At 45.8% G+C, this 13,638-nt stretch overlaps 1 protein-coding gene across 1 annotated transcript; it reads right to left on the reverse strand.

Annotated features, from left to right (window-relative positions):
- Positions 1–2,321: 2,321 nt before the first annotated feature.
- Positions 2,322–11,584, reverse strand: HIF1AN (hypoxia inducible factor 1 subunit alpha inhibitor). The gene is made up of 8 exons (XM_028098548.2): positions 11,394–11,584; positions 10,865–11,115; positions 9,196–9,344; positions 6,751–6,896; positions 5,839–5,945; positions 5,355–5,418; positions 5,011–5,121; positions 2,322–4,180 (listed from the first exon to the last, which is right to left on the reverse strand). The coding sequence occupies exons 1-8, from the start codon at positions 11,568–11,570 to the stop codon at positions 4,136–4,138; spliced, it is 1,050 nt and encodes a 349-aa protein (XP_027954349.1). The 5' UTR covers positions 11,571–11,584; the 3' UTR covers positions 2,322–4,135.
- Between the last annotated feature and the right edge of the window lie 2,054 nt (positions 11,585–13,638).

Here is a 13,638-nt window from a genome sequence, read left to right on the forward strand (position 1 = left end):
AGTCACTGAGGGCTATTCCCCATCATCCTACTAAACTCTGCAGCCAATCTAAGAAGGCAGAAGCCTCAGAGGCAGGGAGTTTACCAAGGGAGAGACACAGTCCTGTCTGTGGGAAGTCCACATTCTGAGAGGAGACAAAGAACCGTCCGTGTCTAAAGAACCCACCACACACAAGTCACAAAACTGAGGAACAAATACCAACTAGTGCAAATTAATATAATCCTTAAAGTGCGAAGACAGAGGAAGAATGCGCACTGACGTGCCACGGAGACCTGCGAAGATCCAAGTTGGGACTCTCCACACCTTAGGACTCAGCCCACTAGAAGTAATCATCACCTGCACACATGCCTGGGTGGGGCCTCAGTGCTCTTCAGCAGCTACTACACTGCGGCAGCACCGACTGGGAAAAACCAACATTGCTGGGAGACCTGGAGTGAAGGGTCCCTCCCTGGGTAGCCCAGGAACTCAGAGGAGCCTGGGGGCAGAGCTTGCTCTCTACTGATCTTCCTCCTCTCTCAACAATCTCTCATCTTGTCCTCAAAAGGTGCAAGATTCATGGCTTCATAACCTCTGGCTGTTTCATGTGGTTTCTTCTCCAACTAAGTAGAAGCTCCTAGAGGATAAAAACCAGGTCTTCTCCACACGCTGCAGTGTAAACAGACACTTGTCACAGGTGGGGTATCTGGAGTGTTAGAAGAATTTTTCCACAAAGAGCAAACACGGCAAATCTTTTCCATTGCTATTCTTTGCCCTATTACTTGCATTTGACACCCATCTCTCTTTGATGGCTCATGCCTAAGACCCGCCCATTACTGTATCCACCTCAGGCTGGGGACTGGGACTACCTAGGCTTTGTTAAGAAACATCAATGGCTCAGCCCGCTTGTGGGAACAATGGAAGGGTATGTGGCCCAAGAGTCTCTGGTGGGGGCAGAGGGAGGGTCTCCCCACACTGGGCAGGCCCATTGATAAGGATCCTTCCCCTCTCTGTCTCCTAACAGATTGATTAATGATCGCTCATTCCTAATTGTCAAATTTCTTTTCCTTCATCCTGTGTCTAATCACCAGTGACAGAAACCATTACGCAAATGAGAGCAGACGACTTCCCCCAACTGTTCGCGTTGGTAAAAACCTTGTAATTTAGAGCTCTGATTTGTAGGGGAAGCTGGTCTCCCCCAGGCATCCTGGGCATCTGCTCAACTGATGCCCAGAACAGCCCCTCCTCCCTCCCCCAAACTCCAACCCCCCAACAAATATTTGACTTCACAAAAGAGTAGTTTCCCATGTACCTGCTGATGTAAAAATGGGAGCCTGTAATATGGCTGACCTCCATTCAGGTCCAAAGCCCCACCTTCCCTTGGTGTGTCTGCCTCCACGCTGCTGGTTAGCATAAGAGTAAGCTACAGAGCAGATATGTTTCTTAGCCACAAGTAGAATTTGAGCCTAAACAGCCCTAACTTAATCCTAAGGGAAGGGAGGAGGCTAGATCTCTTACTTGGGGGAAAGGGAGGCAGGAGAACATGAATCAATGTTCTTAGTTATCATCGAGACTGAAACTTCAATCTTTAGGTGCAGAAGCAAGCTGGGAAAACTTATGATACCTACTCAAGCACAAATAATGCACTGAGATCTAGAACTCCATGTCCCCACAACTCCTTCCAGCACTCTTCACTCAGAACAGGGCTTCCCGGTAGTTTTCCCAAGAGGTCTTTAGCTGGAGCCCAAAAGAGCTTTTACCCTGAGCTGTATCTTGTGCACCTTCTTGGGCACTGCCCAGTGGGGTGAGATCTGAGGACGGCCTGTAGTACAAGGGAGGTGGCAAGGTAGGAGAATCAACAGTTTGCTGGAAAGGGAGCAGCAGGGGGTTTGCAGTCCAATTAACACGAGGTTCATATCTTGATTGCCACTAGTTACTGAAACCTCTCTGAGCCCGTTTCTTTAGTGGTGAAATGAAAATACCTACCTTGCAGGATAGTGAGGAATAAAGATAAAAGCACTAGGCAGACAGTGTCTAATAATCAGGTTCACTATTATATTACCCAAGGGTCAGGACCAATCCTGTAAAGGACCCTCCCCCTTGGTCGCCTTAGGTCAGATCTGTGTCAGCACAGCATCCAGCCAGGATCAGCTGAGTGACACATGCCTTTCTGCTGCACATCACCCACATCTTTGAGGGCTGAGCTAGGAACGCAACAGACCCGCTAAGGAGAACAAGAGTAATCTGCTATCTTTCAAAGTTTGATTGTGGTCAAGTTTATCCTCTGTCTGCCTTGTTTTCTTTGCTGCGCTCCTCTTTCCCAAGAGATGGAGGGATGCAGATCATTGCAATCACATTTTCCAGCATTGGCTATATTTGAAAGAACTACACTTGAGAAGGTACCGTGTTTGCACACCCACGCTGCATAAGAGAACCCCAGAATGGGGTACTAAAAATAAACACCCCTACCCAAAATACACACACAGGTGCACACATGCATACACATACATCCTCAGTCCATCAGTGCGCTGTTAACTGTAAACTGAGCTTTGGGGGTTAGAGCCACAGCTCAGATGCTGAAAGTAAACCTTTGGCAAAAAAAAAAAAAAAAAAAAAAAAGGAAAAAAACCCAGAGTTTTCCAACTCCTCTTTCCTTCCAGAGAGAAGGGGCATGGAGATGGAAGTGGAGGTGAAGAGACACAGGGCCACCGGGCCACCATACTGCCCAATTCCAGTGGCCCCAGTTCCCCTGAATCATGTGATTGATGGCCCTTTGAGTTGTGCAGTGCCCAGCTGTAAGCTGCAGCCCTGAGAGGGGTTCCCACAAGTAATGATGAACAGGAAAAGAAATTCCACTTCTGTGCTCCATCATCAGTTGCCCTGACTTTCAAGGGTGTTTGTAGAACATTATAGTGGGGTCTGGCAGAGGCGCTGGCTTTAAGAAGCAAGGCTGTATTTCTGTCCTTGCCCTGAGGTGGATGATAGGTGGTAAGTTAGCTGCCTAAGCTTGACCCCATTTCATTTACTCGGCCAGGAAACTCCGCAGGAGTAGAGGACGTGGCCTGGGCTGGGAGGGTCACAGGACCTGGAGGTTGCAGTGAGACCTGACCAATGTCCAATGGCTAAAACTGAGTTTAAAAGCTTTAGGCTAGGTCAGGCAGTACTTCCCTGGGGCTCACACTGTATGTCCCACTGGACAAGGTTAAGCAGTGGAGAAACTTAGTAAGCAGAGAGGCAGGCCAGTGTGGACAAGGACACGCATGCGTGCGCGCACACACGGACACACATATCACACACACATCCACACAGAGGCTTATACCCCTAGAACCTAGAGAAGCCACTACTAGGATAACTCCCTTGGCACTCAGCACAGGGAGCAAGAGCTGGTGCTGAAAGAGAGAAGCTGTATGTGTCTGCAATTTGGAACTTATGCATAATCCTTGGCTCTAATGTCCCAAGGCTCTTTTCTATGTATGGCTTGAGCTTAAGGGTCCAAGTTGGAAATCTGTCTAATTCTCTCACAGGAAGGCTATCTAGGCTCTCAGAGGCAAGCCTCCCTCTCACTCTCCCCGTTAAGAGTCCCAGTAACCATTCCCACCCAGCCTAGAGCCTGACTCTGTGAAAACTGGAAAGAGGCAGACTGACCTGACGGTCAGGAGAACTCTGGCCCTGCAGCCCAGTAGTGGGTGTCCAAGACCCATCTCCTCCCTCTCAGGCTGAGGCACTGAGGCTGCAGGAGACAGGACTGAGAGCCAGTAGTGGCATCCTGACCCAGAAGGAGAAAGCAAGGAACAGATACATACATGCGTGTGCATACACACACACGCCCACACATCCCGAGGGTGACAGACTGACACACACAGACATGATGACAACCAGAAGCTGGGACTCCACACACTGAATGCAGGACCTTGGGGGGGGGGGGCGGCAGAGAGGGAAGATGCTGGGGCACAGAGGCAAGGGCAAGAAGTCCCTCCAAATGGGAGTGGAGCGCCAACCACCCTGCCTTGCCCCAAACACCTGCCTCCAGGGCCATGGCAAGAGTCCAGTCCATTAAGTGCAGCGTGCAATACTAGCGCTTGGAGTCTCCTGTCCTCATCAATGAAGCGGTGTGGACGGGCTAGCAGTCACCTGGCAGGAGGCCTCGACTCCTGGCAGGCTAGTTGTATCGACCCTTGATCATTGTGTTCAACAAGGGCCCCACCTGTGAAGAGACATGAGGAGCCAGTCAGAACTGCCTGTCCCCTGGCCCTGGAGCCAGACGTGGTGTGTCTGGAGGCATTCTATGTCCAGCCAAGGGCAGGGATAAGGCTTTCGTTCAAGCTTGTAAACCCACTAACCTACTCTCTTCCTGGAGAATATTCCAGGACATGGCCCTCTCCTTCGGGTCCATCTTGTATTACCTTCCCTCTCACAATACCCTATAAACAGCACCAAACTGACAGACAGAAGGTCAGAGGAGCCAATAATCCCCCAAAACCCAAGAGTGCTTGCATGTTTCTTAAACGAGCTTTAAGAAGGTTAAATGCCTCTGTATCCTAAAATGGTCACATGCAATCGGGGCTGGTGCCACCTCCCAATCCCACAGGTCCTCTGGATGCTGAGGCTATCCACAGGAAGAAGGCAAGAGCATTACAAATGCCTCCCCTGGGTACCCAATGGGCCACTGGCACACCTGTGTGGGAAGCAGGTCTCAACATTACCTAGAGCAGCCTTGGCACAGCTGGGAGAGCGTGAGGAGATGCTTTACTGCTCGCTTCCCATTCTAGAAGAATCCCCTCAGGGGTCCCCAGCTGGCACACAAGCCCCATGGGGAACATTACCGCTAGCATGGAACAGATTATAATTGATCCACCAGTCAAGCCCAGCTCTCACCAGAAAACAAAGATTTTCTGAACACGCCCATAACCTCTATGGAGAGAAAGGACACCAGATACTGAAACAGAGCTATGGAGAATGTGACACTAATCCTGACTTGCCCTTGTCACTCTGCCCACTGGGCCACAGGAGTGCCACCTTGGGGCAGCCACATACCTCTTGTGGGTTCCCCAAGGCCTCTCCAAGCATCTTCTCAATGTTTCTCATTATGGCCACTTTCTGATGGGCTTTGAGAGGATATTCAATTCTCTTAGGGGTGGGGGCCCCCTGCAAAGGAAGCAGCAGCTCAGGAAATGCCTTTAGCAGCAGGCTTCAATGTAACCCACCATTCTAGCACCTTCACCCCTTCTAAGAAACCCAGTTCAATCCCATCCCTCTTCATCGCCCCAAAGACCTGGGAATCACTTTCAGAGAGAGCCAACCTCCCCACCCTGCCCCCAATTCATTTATTACACCTACCTCACCCCAATCCCATCTAGGGGGAAGATACCCATATTCACCTTATACCAGAAGTTCACAGTGATGGTAATCCCCCCATTTAGTAATGACTCTATGTGATGCCACCTGCAAGAAAATAAACATGCTCCTGTTTGCCACCAATATTCTTTTAGAGGGAGGAATGGAAAACTAGGTAAAGTCTGGCTAAAGCAAATAACAAGGACATATCTTTATCCTCATTCTGTCAAACACACCCCGGGACCAGAGGCAGTGGTGTTCAGTTCAGTCTCCAAATACAAAAGAGCCAAAACAGTCTCTCCAGCCTCAAGCCACTGGGATCTCTTTGGACCTGAGGAATTGTCATCTTGTCCTAGAGATTGGGTTGTCATTTCCCCCACATTCAGTATGCTCAACATCTGGATATGCCAACCTTTCTGTAGATCACATAAGACCAATCCTGCCACAGCTCAGAAGGGACACAGATACAGCTTTCCGGGGAATGGGAAAGAAAGCTCCCAAGAAGCCCAGTCCTAGCCCCCTCCTCACCAGTACATTGGGATGTAAAGAACATCACCAGGGCCAACCACTGTTTCATAACCAACCACGTTCTGGAAATTGGGGAACCTCTCGTAGTCAGGATTGTCAAAGTCCACCTGAGAGGTTCAAGAGAAAGAAAAAAAAAATCAGTCAATCACCAAATCTTTATTAATAACTGTGATGTGCTAGTCTGGTAGTGATAAAAAGATGGCTTTAAGAAAAAAAAATGTGTTTAGAATTTATATCCAGCAGAAGATACCACACACACCTTAAACATACACACATCCTCTCAGAGAACAGTGTAAGACAGGCCATGCTTGAAGATTGATAAAGAATCCTGGGCCTCAGTGCTCCTGAGGTCAGAAGCCAATCATCACAGCTTGCAGGTCAGAAAACCTACTCATGGCCTGCAGATATGAGGAATGAGGATGCATCCTTCAACCAAATCTTCTGAAACTTTCTCCCACACACATATTCCTACCAGCAAAAACTCATACATGAAGTGGCTAGGCAGTTTTCTCAAGAAAGAAGAGGACCTCTCTGGTTGGCCATAAAGTCAACCATATACTTCTTTTAGATCCAGGAAAGACAGTAAATGACATATGACAATTCTGTTCACCCTTCTCCTTATCAAAAAGTAGCAGCATCCATGACAACAGAACAAATTATTAAATCCAATGGAGACACACACACTCAAGCTGGGTAACCAGAGTCCACTAGCATTAGTGGTGGGGTCTGCCCTCCAGAATTAGCTCAACGGAACTGTTTATCCTTATAAACATCTGGGGACCACCAAAAGGGCCTGGAATATGTGAGCTACACTGTGAAATTATCCTGAGTTTATCCACAGGGAAGGGGAAAGACATGCCAACCTTGGATCCCAAAGGAGTTCTATACCCTCCTTGCACCACACAAGCTCACCTGGCTCTGTCTGTCACATGGGTGATGAACAGGATATGGGTACAGGCACTCAAACTGATCCGGAGGGAATAAAATGCATCGCTTGTAGCCTTTTATCTGAGCAAAGAAGTTCTGCTGCTCATCATAGTGAGCAGGTGTCACATTTCCTGTAGGAGGAAAGACATTTTCTTATTCAGAGCAGTGGCTCTACTGCATAGGCTGGAACACAAGGCCCAGTGCTGGAGAGAAACCCAGCCTGCCCTCTCAGCTAAGAGTTCCCAATCGAAATTTCAAGCAGAATCAGGGTGACTGCAATTACAACTCTCAGCAAAGTAGGTGTTACACTTTCAGTGGGCAGTAAGTTGTTCAGAAACCATCACTGGCTAAGGGTTCACCGACAATTACAGCAAAGCAAACTTTCATAAATGATGCTTCTGCCCTTACTGGAAGCAGCAGCACATCAAGATAATATTCACAAGCCTGGCAAAGTAATATACTGTGCATACTTGTACTCTTCTTGACTATAGCACAAATCAAAAGGGTAGCAAAATAAGAGTAACAACTGAAATGACTGGTATCAACAACGCATGCATAATCTTCTTTGACGGAGTTAACTGGTCATTTTAAGTTGTATGAATATGTACTTCCTTTGAGTAGCTCTTCTGGAGCTCAAAGATTCTCAACCTTTGTTCTCACTTCAACACATCTGTGGGATGCAACACTTCTTAGAGCAACACTGAGGCTGTTAATTCTCATGGGGTCATGGGGGGAACGTATCAGTTCCTGAAGTGTTGTATAATTTGAATAAGGCGAATTATTTAAAATGCCAACTTGAATTAGTTCTGCCCTAGTATATGTATACTCCATCTACTCTTTATAACTGGGACCTCATCTGTTGTTTATCCTTTGCACAATCCCTGAGAGCTAAGGGGCCCTTCTGTAGGGCACGGAGTTCAGAAAACATTCCCTGGGTCGGCCTGAGTGGGCCAAGACAGCCGCCTTCTTTAATGCTGAGTCCATGTGCATCCTCAAAAGAGATTTGCTCTCTCATCTCTACCTGAGGGATCTGCTTCTGTGCACTCTACAGAAGGACAGAAGTCAACAGAAGAACTTATAGCTAAGTAGGTCGGAACTAGCTCCTGGCAGGTTAATCAAGAGCTGGTTTCAGAGGGGCAGGTTAGGGGTGCAATCCATAAACTGCACTGCTAGAAATCTTTATTAATACTTGCAGCAAAGGATCCAAAACTGAAGAAAGGACAATAAAAGGAGAAGAGACCACTACTCTGCTTCCTTGCTTGATCTAATTTATTCACTATTTACTAAGTACCTACTATGGGCCTGGCCTTGAGCTAGTGCCACAAATAAAAACAAGAATGAGGGGTGCCTGGGTGGCTCAGTGGGTTAAGCGACCGCCTTCGGCTCAGGTCATGATCCCAGGGTCCTGGGATCGAGCCCTGCATCAGGCTCCCTGCTTAGCGGGAAGCCTGCTTCTCCCTCTCCCACTCCCCCTGCTTGTGTTCCCTCTCTTGCTGTTTTTCTCTCTGTCAAATAAATAAATAAAATCTGAAAAAAAAAAAAAAGAAGAATGAGACAATGACCCTGGTTAGTAAGCAGCTCTCCTCCTTTTGACTGGAATTCAAAGGCCTCTCCTCTCGGGCACCTGGGTGGCTGTCGTTAAGCGTCTGCCTTCGGCTCAGGTCATGATCCCAGGGTCCTGGGATCGAGTCCCACATCAGGCTCCCTGCTCGGCGGGAAGCCTGCTTCTCCCTCTCCCACTCCCCCTGCTTGTGTTCCTGCTCTCGCTGTCTCTCTCTGTCAAATAAATAAATAAAATCTTAAAAAAAAAAAAGGCCTCGCCTCTCATTCAAATGAAAAAAGAAAGAATGAACATATTCACATGTTTGCTTGTGTATGCATAAAATCCTCTAGCAGGATACACAAGCAACTAATAACATGTGGTGCCTCCAGGGAGGGGTATCAGAAAGTTGGGAAATAGGACTGGAAGACAGGTTTATCATTACACACCTGTTTATACCTTTTGAATTTAACTCCATAAATATATTAACATTCAAAAGATAAGGCTCCATTTATACCGAAAAAATAAGCTTTCCTCTTCTACTGGAAAAAGTCTCCCTGAATACAGAGAGATCCAATAGATAGAACAGTATCTCAGGAAGATCCCTAATACCCAAGTATACACGCTCATGCTGCAACTGAGGAAGGGAAAAGAAAACTCTCCTTTTAGAGTGCATGAAACTAGCTTAATCACTTTATGTACATTATCTCATTTAATCTTCATAGCTGTTTATAAGATATTATCATATTCCTTTCGCAGAAGAGAAGGCTGAGGTTTAAAAAAGTTAAGTGACTCGTTCCAAAGTCATAAAGCAAATGAGTGGTGAAGACAAGCCTGGAAATTAGGTTTGTATGACTCCAAGCTATGCTGCTTTCTGAAAGATTTCTTACCTTCCATGCCGATGAGCAGCAGGTTGGATGTCAGCTGTCCCCAGCCACGCTTTCCCTGTTGCTTATTAATCCAGTTCCAGTTAAAACCCAAGAAGTCCATGACAATCTTCCTGCCCACGGTGTCATTGAGTGTTTGCTGCAGATACAACCTATGTTCCCCGAGAATAAAATCCCATTAGTGCACATACACAGTCCCTTGTCATGGCCTCCCCACATCTGGAAATCCAAATCCACAACAGCACCTCCCACAGAGACCAGCTGCAGCCATGCAAATCTTAACCAAGATAGATTCTCACAGAACTGAATCCTTGCCTGTCCTTCTTTGAGCTCTGTTCAACACCAAACTTGCTATTTTAAAGAAAAGATTCTTTTTTTTTTTAAACGTAAACGCTATACCCAATGTGAGGTTTGAACTCACAACCCTGAGATCAAGAGTTGCATGCTCTCACCAACTGAGCCAGCCAGGCACCCCTAAAAGAAGTGATTCTTGACCTTTTCTGGGCCACAGCATAAATCTAAGAATCCAAGGAACGCTTCCATAAAAAATGTACATAAACACAGAAATTTCATACAATTTCATAGATTCCCCAACACCTATTCAGAGTCTAAAATGATTAATCAGCCTTTCTCCAGAGACTTTCAGAGCCTCAGACATCCTCTTTGGCCCTCGATGGCCGTTATGATAGATCATATTACTGTTCACCAAGATCTAGTTTCTTCCCTGTGGGAGAGTTAATTCTCCTGTATCCCCTTGAAGCCAAACTTGCTTATTTAACTTACTTTGACCAGGTATGTCCACAAAAATGACTTGTGTTGCGTCCAAACTGTAATTTGAAGAAACAGTACTCACTACCACCACATCTCTTTCCCTCTGCTAATCAACTGCAAGGTTTCAGATAGTAGCTGCTGGGTCCCAAAATGAAAAAGATGACTTTAACAGCAGAGCCTCCATGTGACCTATGACAGACACGCAGCATGACTGTTGTTGTTATAAACCTAAATAAAACTTTGTTGTTTCAAGCCACTGCCTCTGGCTTGAAACCTAGTTTATCTTAACTAACTCAGCCACCTCTCTGTAGTAGCCTTCTACAACTGAAAGCCTCATCAGGCTTTCTGCAGACCCAGCGCTCCTAATACACCGAAGAAGATCGGAAATTAATTAAGGGATGTGAAAACCCGCTCAAGTCCCATAAGGGACATTAATAAAGGGGCAAACATGAAGACAAAACACAAAAGCAGCCCTGTTCTAGTCCCAAGAACGTTACTTCAAACGACTCAACGGTATCTCAGTGCCTAGAATCAGGATGTTTAAGGCAATATTCACTAGAAATCTTTTAAGTTGTAAACACTAGCAACCCTGGGATTGCACTCCTAAATGGAAACAAGAATCAAGTAATGACTTCTCACTTTGAATAGGGCATACGCTTTCAGCTTCACTCTAGTTTTCACCCAAACAACTTCCCTCGTTTTGTTCACCTACCTGACCCTTCTAGGCAACTGTGACTGTCCCTTTGTGAAGACAACAAAGAACTACAGTGTCACAATTCAAGTCTAATCATTCTCTCATCTCTCAAGCTACAGAACTCGTCCAACTCCTCCATATGCTCAATTACAAGAAAAGAAAATGGATGCCCTAGATTCAGTGGGAAGCCACGATCTGGGAACTTACCTCTCTTCTCCTCCTTGCTGCTGTATATCCTGCAGTTTCTCAACAAACTCATGAAATTTCATTTCCTCCCTGTTGGACCTGGGCTTAAAGTTCTGGAAATTAGCCATTTTCTTCTCATCATAGTACAAGAACTTGTGGGTGCTGGCACTGTACACAGAGAAGTCTCCGTTCCCAATGTTCTCCTGCAGGTATTCAAGGTCCCATTTCAGGGCAGGATACACAAGATTTGTGTCTGTCAGCACCACAGGCTCCTAAGTGAAAACAAGTGAAAAAAACAAATGAAGTCGTCCCAAGGACCTGGTGGATTCTTGTCTCATGACTCCAACAACTTCCCTACTTCTGGATACTTTCTCCTGTGAACAAGCACGAACTCCTTAAGTTCCATTTCTCCTCGCCCCCCTCTCCATCCTCCCTCAGGCCCTAGTACACAGCCCTGCCAGTCCCCCACTTGTATCACCATTGGCCTTTGACCTCTCCTCTCAAGCTGGTCCCTTCCCCCTCCCCCTTCGGACAGGGCCCCGCCTCCTACCTCATTCTCGATAAGCTCCTCCGCCCGGGGGTCGCTCTGACTCAGACGCGGGATGGGCCGGGTCGGGAAGCTATAACTACGCAGTTGGGACTCATCCCAGGCGAGGCTGGGCGCTTCGGCCTCTTCTCGGGGTTCTCCAGAGCTCGAGGCCGCAGCCTCCGTCACTGTCGCCGCCATCTCCGTCGCTACAGACGGCCCCACCGGAACCGGAAGCCGCGCCTATTCCGGATAAAACACAACGGAAACCATAGAGATGGACTGCGCGCGAGAGCGGTCCAGAGACACAAAGAACGCGGAACCGGGGCGTGGGGGAGCTCCTCCTAATGGTGACCTACAGCTTTACACCCTAAGCTCGGCCCATGAAGTTTTGGGGCGCAGAGGTTAAACCCACTGATCACCTGGTTAACCAATACACCAAATATTATTGCTGCGTCAGTGTGCCCGGGCCTACACAAGAAGCGGAAAAGGAGGCCAGTTTAGCGAGGCATTAAACTTTACAGTCATGGATGGGGAGAGAAGTAAACTCTTGACCTACCTAAGAAATCAGAAGGAAAAGCAATTGTCAGATTGATAGATGGTGGGCAAAGGTTGCTCTGAAGGCCTAGACAAAAGATAAAATCCATAGAATGGGAGAAAATATTTACAAAGTACACAGCTGATAAGTGACTTGTATCTAGAATATATAAAGAATTCTTACAACTAAGCATAAAAAGGCAACCCAATTAAGAAATGGTTGAAAAAAATGGAAAAAAAAAAGAAATGGATGCAAGACTTGAGTAGACATTTCTCCAAAGAAGATATACCATGGCCAATAAGCACATGAAAAGATGTTCAACATCTTTAGTCATCAGGGTAATGCAAATCAAAACCACAATGAGATACCATTCACAGCCACTCGAATGTGGAAAAATTGGAACCCTCATATGCTGCCAGTGGGAAGATAAATTGGTGCAGCTTTTTGAAAAACAGTTTTATAGTTCTGCAGAAAGTTAAACAGAGTTATCCTATGATCCAGCAATTCTTTCTTTTTCCTTCCTTCCTTCCTTCCCTTCCTCCCTCCCTCCCTCCCTCCCTCCCTCCCTCCCTCCTTCCTTCCTTCCTTCCTTCCTTCCTTCCTTCCTTCCTTCCCTTTCCTTTCCTTTCCTTTCCTTTCCTTTCCTTTCCTTTCCTTTCCTTCTCCAGCTATTCTACTGCTAGGTATATACTGAAGAGAATTGAAAACATACATCCACACAAAAAGTTGTACAAGAATGGTCACAGCAGCACTAATTATAATAGCCCCAAAGTGGAAATAACCCAAATGTCTATCAACTGATGAGTGTATAAACAAAAAGTTGTATATCAATATAACAGAATATTATTTGGCCATCAAAGGGAATGAAGAACTGACACATGCTACAACATGGACAAACCTTAAAAATATTATGCCAAGTGAAGTAAGTCAGACACAAAATGTTACATATTGCATGATTCCGTTTATATAAAATGTCCAAAATAGGCAAATCCATACAGACAGTAGATTAGTGATTGCCAGGGTCTAGGGGTAAGGGTAATGAAAACAATTTAGAATCAGTGGAGATAGTTGCACAACTTTGTAAATATACTAAACATCACTTTATTGTACAATTTAAAGGTATGAATTTTATTGTATGTGAATTATATCTTGATAATAGTAAATAAATTAGAAAACAGTTTCTTAACCCAAATTTGATCAGGGCTTGATTGAATGCAGATATTGTACAATTATTTTGAACATCAACTAGTGATGCTTATTTACAAGAGGGCAAATTGCTGTGAAGTAATCCTCCCCCAAATTTATATGCCAAGTAGTATATATAATCTTTATTGCTCTAATATATATTTGAGAATGTCTGTAATAATGGATTCTGCACCAAAACAGTCATCACCCTAAAAGTTGCTAGAAATACGTGTACATTTATATTGTTTAAATTATACAAATCCTGTTTGTGTAAAAGTGAAAACATACTCATATGCAAACATGATAATATCCCCCATTCTTCTTTAAGCTAGTGTTTGTTAACTGTGGTCGGGCTTGAAATCTTTACAAGTCCTAGCCAGTCTGAGGCTATAGCCAGTCTGGGAAGAGCTGCTTAAGGTGCTAGGATTGGTTTTACATTTGTTGGATTGAGGTGACTGGGACATTCAAATATAAATACGGAGTAAAACTGAGGAGCGAATTTGGGGCGATTTGTGTGTTGCATCGATTCCTCTATGTGAAGGAGAT

This window comes from Eumetopias jubatus, unplaced genomic scaffold, assembly GCF_037043125.1.
Source record: "Eumetopias jubatus isolate StellerSeaLion01/CBP00866 unplaced genomic scaffold, mEumJub1_p1.0 scaffold_17, whole genome shotgun sequence".
NCBI classification, from domain to species: Eukaryota; Metazoa; Chordata; class Mammalia; order Carnivora; family Otariidae; genus Eumetopias; species Eumetopias jubatus.

What these genes read in the sequence shown, in the direction of transcription:
- HIF1AN (XM_028098548.2), bottom strand. Translation starts at nt 11,570, where the DNA reads ATGGCGGCGACAGTGACGGAGGCTGCGGCCTCGAGCTCTGGAGAACCC. An exon ending in GCTGCTCATCGGCATGGAAG is followed by an intron (nt 6,897 to 9,195) that starts GTAAGAAATCTT and finishes TTCCTCCTACAG; the next exon opens with GAAATGTGACACCTGCTCAC. An exon ending in CATGTGACAGACAGAGCCAG is followed by an intron (nt 5,946 to 6,750) that starts GTGAGCTTGTGT and finishes TGAACCTCTCAG; the next exon opens with GTGGACTTTGACAATCCTGA.